At 39.3% G+C, this 9,367-nt stretch overlaps 1 protein-coding gene across 1 annotated transcript; it reads left to right on the top strand.

The window, feature by feature from the left end:
- Positions 1-9,105, top strand: trub1 (TruB pseudouridine (psi) synthase family member 1). Its single transcript, XM_071904881.2, has 8 exons — positions 1-152; positions 258-356; positions 1,730-1,785; positions 2,678-2,759; positions 3,580-3,652; positions 4,146-4,285; positions 7,123-7,179; positions 7,853-9,105. Exons 1-8 carry the CDS (start codon positions 8-10, stop codon positions 8,065-8,067), a joined length of 867 nt encoding a protein of 288 aa, XP_071760982.1. The 5' UTR covers positions 1-7; the 3' UTR covers positions 8,068-9,105.
- The last annotated feature ends 262 nt before the right edge of the window (positions 9,106-9,367 follow it).

The following is a 9,367-nucleotide window of genomic DNA, read 5'->3' as shown; positions in this document are numbered from 1 at the left end:
ACCAAGCATGGCTGGAAACATAAGCAGCGCGGGTCCTAGAAGTGTTTCTCTAGCTAAACTGCAGTCGCTGAACGGACTGTTTGCAGTATATAAAAAACAAGGACCAACGTCGGCGGACGTGTTAAACAACTTAAAAGAAGCTTTACTTAAGGGTAATATGGCATGACATCATCAGGGACTAAGGTAGATAACCTCAGTCTGCTCTGTCATTTGTTGAACCTGACAGTTAAATGTGTTTTATTTTCCGTATTGCTTAGAGGCTGGTGTGAAAAACCCCAATCCACGAAAAAGGAAAAAGCAAGATGTGAAAATGGGGCATGGCGGGACTCTGGACAGTGCAGCCAGTGGTGTACTGGGTAAGTCGGTTGTCTCATTCATAATAAGAACACAACGTGTAGCTAGCTGTGTAGCTGGAGCTGATATTAAAGGAGAAATTCAACCTAAAATACCTTAAGACAGCTATTGGTGTATTTTTACTTATTCTCTATAACTGGCCAAATGTAGCCGATAGTGACGTCACGTCCAGATATTTCCAATCATCTTAACTTTACGACGCTGAAGTTGGCATCCGATTCGCAGCTTCTGATTGGAATTTTCCGGTCCACCTTAAAAGTGGCATAACGTCTGTAGATGGCGTTGTTCAGTCATTTTCAAGCTAATTCATGAACTGAAAAACGTAACAAATAGGGAAAGATGAAATGAGAATGAATCATAGAATGAAATGGTCTTTAATTGATTTACAATCCTGGATTTTGATCATTTTAACTGTAGCATTTTTTTCTTATTGCCCTGACTCATGGTAAACTGATTTTCAGTATTATTGTTATTTCTTTTGCTGTGGTCCTACCTGCTCAGTATTAAAAAGTCTCAAGAAACCAATACTCCAATATGACAGGGACATCACAGGATATCATAATCCTGAGTTTTATTCATTTTTACTGCAGCATTTTTTTCTTATTGACCTCAAAACCTTTATTCTATTTGTGAAAATGCAAAAAAATGAGATTTCACTGCTTTTTTCACGTCTAGACCAGATTGGACCAGGTCCAGATCAAAAACCACTAGAGTCCCTGGCTTCTCTGGGATCTGGGTCTAGTCCAGATTTGACAAGTCTAAGTATAGTGGTTTTAAATCTGGACCTGGTCTAATGTGGTCTGGATGGAGAAATATCAGTGAAATTGCCCTTTTTTCAGTTTTAACAAATAGAATAAAGGTTTCACAAATCTGAAACTGTGTTTTAATGAGTCTCTGGAGTCTCCTTGGTAATCTAGTCCAGATTTGACAGGTCTTAACTTTGACAGCTTTTTGCTGTTCACATTACTTGTACACACTGTCACACAGATGTGTCACGTGAGGGATAAAATCAGAATTGGGACACATTCAGCTGCAGGGTAAACGTGGCCTTAGAATATGACTTATTGTGAGATGCAAGTATACACTTTAATGCATTAACTAATACAATAATAACTAATAAGACTAAACTCACTGATTTAGCAAAGCAAGCCTGTGCCCAATTTTCCACCTCTCTGGCTGCAATTTGCACTCACGTCCCTTTACATTTTTAAAAATGTCTTCACAAGTTATGGGGCTGAAATTATTTTTTCAATCATCATTTTTAACATTGGTATTATTCCAATACCCAAGGTCAATGTAGGGATGTTTGAGGTAGATTTGACAAAATTGTGGTACCATTTGATGAAGCCTGATATAGTCTCTGTGGTTCTTTCAGTTGTTGGTGTTGGGACTGGTACAAAAATGCTCAGCACAATGTTGACTGGCTCTAAGGTGAGTTTGTTTGCACTGATGTTAGAGAATAAGTTAGGCTTGGAGGTCACAACGATAATATCTGTAGTATTGGAATCGGTCCAGATTCAGCTTCCAAATACTCATATACAGATTGGCAAATGAAGCTCTCCTGATACCAATTCTAATGAGCAATAAAAGACTTTTCTAGTGGGAGGAAAAATGTCAGCAATGTGGCTATTCTTTGATCTGAGTGAAGCAAAGTGCCAACTGTGCCAAGCTACGTAATGGTGTCTGATTGTGTTGAGAGTGGAGGAGAGGTGAAGCAGCAGATAGTTAGGATTATACTGTAAGTTGGTGGTTCTCAACGTGGGGTCCGGGGACCACCAGGGGTCCTTGAGGGGGTTCCAGGGGGTCCCCAGCAAATTGATGAAGTGTTAAAATTCTGCGTTATTTCATTTACAAGAAGTTAACACAATTAGAGAATGTAGAAGAATGACTATTTTGATCGTAATTTCACTGTTATCTCTCTACCTACAATACAGATAGTTATGCAATTCTGGACAAAATGAAAATATTTTGATTTGGGTCCGAGAGACAAAATCTCATCAAATGGGGGTCCGTGGCTCTAATGTGGACTAAATTAGGGTCCTTGATATGAAAAAGGTTGATGCGATTTCCCTTCAAAAAATAAAAGTGTCACTTTTTGGAAAAGTAATGTTTGTAAAACTATGATGTGAAAAGGATTTTTCAGGGGGAAAACCCCCAAACACTACTTTTATTCACCACAGAATCCTCCTTAAATGTATTCACTCAACACATTTACTCAGCATAATGCGTAATAGGACAGATATTTGCTGTACCGTTTATTCATTGGTTCCATATAAATGGGCATAAATAGACATGATAGTGATGTGTACTTTTTATTTTTCAGAAGTACATTGCTGTGGGGGAACTGGGAAAGGCAACAGACACTCTCGATGCCACTGGCAGTGTGGTTCTCGAGAAGGACTTTGGTAAGTCGTGCAAGTACACATTATTTCAGGTTTTGGTTGATGATTGAGAAGAAAAGAGGAAAAGGCTGCATGGTCTAATGGGTTTTGCTCATTATTATTATTGCTAATACTACTTCTACTATTTTGTGCATTGTCTTCTGTTACAAATTGAGCTGAAAATACATACATTCATTTGGGATTTTAGATCTGAATGTGCAACCGTTCTCTCTGTGGAAAATTCAAGATATGTAATTTTGTGAAAGTAGAGAATTCCAATAACATAAAAACATGGTAACACTTTAGATTAGGGAACACATATTAACTATGAATACGTTGCTTATTAACATTCATATTAGTAGTGTATTGGTTCATTATGAGTCATTACAAGCCACTTATTAGCACCTTATTCTGCACTATTTTATTCTACAAGTAAACCCCATTAACTATGGGTTCTCCCTCAGTGGCCTCCTAATTAGTGCTTGCAGGCAGTGAGGAAGTTATTGCACATGAATTGGGCTCTTAGTCTGCTTTGCTCAGTATGTGGTTATAAGGAACTAGTATCACATATTATTGAGGGAAATTGTGAAACTATTGAGGGAAAACCCATACTGTTTTTTTGCACAACTTCATCATTTCATAACATATTTTGAGTGTATTTTTGATCAACTTGTGAAGCTGTGAGCATTTGAGTGAACGCTTGTTTAGCTGTTGCATTATTATCTGGTATACTCTACCGGTCTTACAGTAGCCAATCACACACCAGTTTTCACACTATTTGAATGTATGGAGTGTTTTTTCTTCTGTTTCACAGTATGTTGTTTATGTGATCATCACCCCACAGAACACATAACCAGAGTGGACTTTGAGGAGAAGCTGAAAACATTCACTGGTGACATCATGCAGGTGCCTCCACTGTGAGTAAAGCCTCCAGTATTGTGTTTTTTCATGACCATAACTTTTGTATATATTCAGATACATTGTTGAAGAGTTAGACTTGCAAATGAAAATATACTTTTAAATGAAATTGACTTGACTTTATTAATTCATGCTTGCAGTAAGGTGTGCTGAAAACGGCACAGAATTTGACAAAAAACACAAAATTTGTAACATAAAAAGAGCACATTTGTACACGTGAAACAAGACAAAGTACAAAAATATAAAGATTAAAAAGAAATTAAAAGTTTAATTAAAGAAAGAAATTTTAAGACGTATATGTACATACAAGGTTACTAAGAATAAGTGTAGCACAGACTATAAGTATACACAACCTATATTCCTAAAATTAATCATTTAAAGAAATGACTGCTGGAGTTTAATATAGAAATGTTGCCTAGTGCAGCCTTAATTTGTGAGTGGAAATAATAAATGAATCTCCAATAATCAATTTGTGTGATTTTGTATTTGTAGCTACTCTGCGCTGAAGAAAGATGGCCAGCGCCTCTCTGTCCTGCTTAAGAAAGGTCACAAGGTCGAGGCCAAACCCGCAAGAGCAGTCACTGTTTACAACTTGATCCTGCAGGACTTCAAGCCTCCTCTTTTCACTCTAGGTTAGCAGTTGTTGCAGATGTTGTCATGTATTTGTTTGTTTTGTTGTCTTCTTTATTACCGTATTTCCTCTAATAGTGGCCCGGGCCTTTATTTACCTCAACTGCAGAGGGTACCAGGCCTTTATTGGAAGCAGGCTTATATTAGAGACAGGCCTTTATTTCTAATTCCCTCTGTTTGATAAGTATATTTGCTCATATTTTAGTATGAAGTTTAGGGCTGGGTATCGCCACTGATTTCCCGAATCGATTCCGATTCACAAGGTTTCGATTCGATTTCCGATTCGATTCAATATCGATTCGGTTAGGGATATTTCAGTTACAATATCAATTTTGCTTGGATATGAAAGAGGTTCTTAGAGAACTAATGCTGTAAATTGTACAAGGAACCCTCTAACCTGGTGCATTATTAAAAATATTAATGTTTACATTAACAATTGACCCCAAAGCAGTTACATTAATGTACTTTTTATTTAACATGACCAACACACTACAGTAGTCAACACAATATAGTGCAAGCAGGGGGTTCCCCAAATTTTTGAGTAGCCAGCCAGATGGGAAAAGTAGCCGGCTAAGGGATGTTTGCGATGGCAAGATACATTTTTCCGGTGATGCATTTTTACCGAATTAATAAACAAACCTTAAATATGTTTATGAAAGCATGACTTAAAATAACATAAATAAACATTTTTATTACAGGATCAATGCTCAATTGAAAAATAAACTGATAATGTTTGACAATGTTTAATTGTGAATGTTTAATGTACTTTCTTCAGTCAGTGCAGAAGAAATAAGTAGTCTAAAACTAAAATATTATTACAAATAGTAATAAATATAATACCAAAGTGCATATTGTAGTCTTCTCAGAGCAAGACTAGATCTCTCTCCTGAGTACTACTGCACTCACAGAACTGAGATCCAATAATGATGGAAACATAAATCAGTTTAAATAATGATTTTACATGGTCATGGTAATGAAGCCCCTAAAATGATCTCCTCAGCTAAGGCCTTGTATTTAGCGTTATACAGCAGTTTCAGCTGTAACACTTCAGTTGAGTCCGTCATTACCATGGCAACCGTTCGCTGCGCGTTGCGCAGAGGCTCAGCAGAGATCGCTATTATTTTGAAACATCTAAAAAAAATGCACAACTCCCCTTGCAATTTCACACACAGTTCAGTTATTAAGGAGACTGACAACCGCATTCTATAACCAAACTCACTACCTGAAAAATTCAGGTACTGATACTGAATTTGAGAGCGGATTCGGTTAGTCCGAATAGTGTGAACCAGAACGGGACTGGACAGCTCGTTGTTACGTGACGTTAAGGCTCAACACTCGTTATGTAACATTATCATCCTTAATTTGAAAGAGACGGAGGTAAGTGTTGTGAGATATTCTCAATTTTTCGATCCAGTCTGTTTCCTCAACATTGCGGTTGTTCCAGTTCTGCGGCCTTCAGCCCAAATGTTGCTGTTAAAAGTATGAAGTTCCTGTGATGGAAAAAGAGAATATGATGCCGCTGTCAGTGGCGGTTTATTAAGATCTTATGGATAAACTGACGCCTCTGGTTACTGATGTTACTGGTGTCAAATAAACTGAAAATACAGGCGATGGTAGCCGCCATATTGGTCTGAAGTAAACGTTACTATGGTTACAGACATTATTTCCAGCCATCGTGAGATCGGAGGAGTGGAGTGACTCCTGTTACCCGTACAGACAGTCTGAGTCTAGTTATTTTACTTCAGTCTGCTCCAGTATGTAGGCTACCAGACATGCGCAGTCACTCTCATTCAAAAATTCTGTTGTCACTACCAAATTCTGGTAGTGTGAACATTTAGTGACATTCAGTTATAAAAGCAGCCGGCCAGACAGATGTGAGTAGATGGCTAAATAGCCGGCAGCCGGCGCTAGCAGGTTGTGCGACTCTACAGACTCTACAGGCATATATTGGGCATATATTAAAAGATCGATCTCGGGATTTTATGAATCGATATCGGATCATTCAAATGAAGATCGATTTGAATTGGAAAATCGATTTTTTAAACCCAGCCCTAATGAAGTTTGATTTTCTGATCTGCTTCTGTTGGGGTACGTCGACGGCATGCTCCAGAGACTTCCGCCGGCCGAGCCATCTTGTGGCACTTGTACGTCACTACAAACAGGCACCAGGAGTTTACCAGTATCCACCGTTGTTTGCATGTAAGCTGAAGCTAACTGAAGCTAAAGTAGAATCTATACAATTATATCATATCGCCGTTTATTTCGATGCGCAAGCTCAGTCCACCTGACAGCCCTCTGTTCTGTCGGCGGCATGGAGGTTTCGGTGCGCCGAGGGCTTACTGCCGACACTTCGAGTTTCCCGGGGAAACGGTTCCGTCCGGTGCCGATAGCTGGGTGCCGATTTGTTCCCGGTGATCCGGCCGAGATTTCGGCAGGGTCCTGACGCCGATGCGTCACCGGTTGTCCCCGATAGGTACGGGCCGTGGGCGCGGTGGAGAGGACAGCGGCGGAGAGAGGAGACGGACACGGTCCAGCCATATACTAGGTTTTGACCTAGTCTTGTTTCCTTTGTTTTTTTCCCCGGCCTGTATTTGAGGCCGGCCTTTATTTGTTCGTGTCGACCACAGCCCCGGCCATTATCGGAGACCCGGCTTTTAATTGACTACCGGCCACTATTAGAGGAAATACGGTATTCTATCCATTCATGATACCATCTCTCTCTTACTCTCTTTCTGGATTTCCGCTGTCTTCTTTGTCTTTGTCTTCCTCTTCTTTATATGCTGAATTATACATTTAGACCTACAAATGGTCAAAACTGATGGTTTTACTTCCTTAACAGACATTGAATGTGGCGGTGGATTTTATGTCAGGAGCTTGGTGGATGACCTGGGAAAAGGTGAGATTCATTTTGTCATAATTCCCTCATAAATCATAACATTTTTTAACATGGTAAAATGTGCAAACTAGTAGGGATGGGACAATATGTTTATCTCACAATACAATTCAATAACGCAATGTGTGGTTCGGGATTCAATACAACCACGAAACCATGTAATAAACAGTGACGTATGACGTATGTGAAGTATGACTGTAGAATTATTTTTATTTCTGCACCACTTTCTAGCGATGGCATTGGTTTACCAGAATGTAAACAACGATTTAAAAATGTCATTACAAAGTGACAATAATATAATTTGGATGGACAGCTTGTGAAACTATGATGGTCAAGCGTCTCATTTGTGATTACTACAGCAGAATAGCATGGAGCTGATATCACGATTAATTTTTCTGCTCCACAATACGTATTGTCACATTTTTGTATCGCGATATATTGAATTTCAATATATTGTCCCGTCCCTACAAACTAGGAAACTAGGTAAAGCATACATGGAAAAGTCAAATAACACATTAAGTAAGTAAACTATCAGGAATCAAAACTGCTAAACTACTTAATCCTCAGTAGGCTGTTGTCAGTTACAAATATGAAAGCGGCAAAATTCACGTGGCAGGCCTCTTTTTCATTGAAATCATTGCTGAATTAAGAACCAATGACCCCCCCTTTGCCGCAGCTCTGTCATCCTGCGCTCACGTCAAGGAGCTGAGCCGGACCAAACAGGGTCAGTTCACCCTAGAGGACCACGCCTTGCGCGAGGACCACTGGACGCTGGAACACATCCTCCGCTCGCTGCAGCCCTGCTCTGGGTCCGAGCAGCATGCTGAAGATGGACCAAACCCACCAGAGGCAGACGGCATAAGCACACACTCACCAAAAGCCCCAAAATAGTAGCATTTGGATTGGGTTAACAAGGACAATATGCTGTGTCTCAGTCTTGGATTTTCCAATGGAAGTGTGAAGAGAGACCATCAGGCTTCAACATCAAGGCTCGTCTAGTTCTCCTGGGTAATCGTCTTTATTGGTTCAGCAAGTGAAAAGTTTCAAACTGAGAAAACGGGTGATATTTTTGGAATCAGTGGTCCACAGTGTAATTATGCATTCTGTAGCTAAAAATATCATTCACAAAGCAGGTGAAATACAATGCATGATCTGTGGAAATGAATTCCCACACCTAACCTAAAGAACATCTCTAAACACAATGTGGGCCTAAAAGCATTTTTACTTTAGCTTTCAGCAGCCTGTGTTCTTTCCAATTTCTACACAGTATAGAGCTGAGCCTATTTTTTTATTATTTTATTTTATTTTTTTTTTTATTAATGTGCTGTGCCACTGAGAGCATTGTTGCATCAAAACTAAACTGCAGTGTTGTGTGTACAGTGACAACTTAACATAATTTGCTCTGTATTTGCAGAAAAATAAATTTGTTAAAATGAGACAGAATGCATGTATCTTTTGTAAATGAGAACTACTGCACTGAATACATCAGAAGGATGAACAGCTATTAGATTCCCTCTCACAGCAGAGAGGCTGCTGGACTTGAAGGAAGGATTCCTCGGGCGGACACTTGAACACTTCTCCCATGCAATGCTGCACTGGCTCGGGCAAAGCTTGGAGCCTGGCTTGCTCAACATCCTTGAAAGGAGTCGGCTTTGAGGAAAAGCATATTTCACTGTTGAAAGGATAGTATCTTTTCAGCTTCGCAGCATCACATGACTCCAGAAACTGTACACCACTTTTATTTCTGGCTAGAATGGTGTTTCCTAAGTTCTTGTCCTATCTTATCTTAAGTTTCAAAGATAGGAAAAGTCTTATTTTGCTATTACAGAAGCAAATCCTAGACTCATGGCAGTGTCCTATCTTATCTCACACCTCCTGGCTTCACTGAAGTAAGGAAATCCTAACTATTTTTGTAAATTCTAAATCTCAATCGGCAGTCGTATTCTCAAGTTAGGACACTTCTGTAATAGCTACATTCTGATATTAAGATAATAGGATTTTTTCCTAAATGCAGTCTGTAATACCAAATATCCTAAATATCATCCTAAACTGAGATGAGATAGATTTTCAGACTTAGGAACTTTCTGTAATGTACATCCAGAGCATCCTCTTCTCTTTCAGAACACAAGGAGTTGCACCTACTGCACAAGCTACTCTGTTGGTATGAACAGATTAAACAATGTTATAGCAT

This window comes from Centroberyx gerrardi, chromosome 20 (assembly GCF_048128805.1).
Source record: "Centroberyx gerrardi isolate f3 chromosome 20, fCenGer3.hap1.cur.20231027, whole genome shotgun sequence".
In the NCBI taxonomy this organism is placed as follows: domain Eukaryota; kingdom Metazoa; phylum Chordata; class Actinopteri; order Beryciformes; family Berycidae; genus Centroberyx; species Centroberyx gerrardi.
This window is presented reverse-complemented; position numbering and strand designations above follow the sequence as displayed.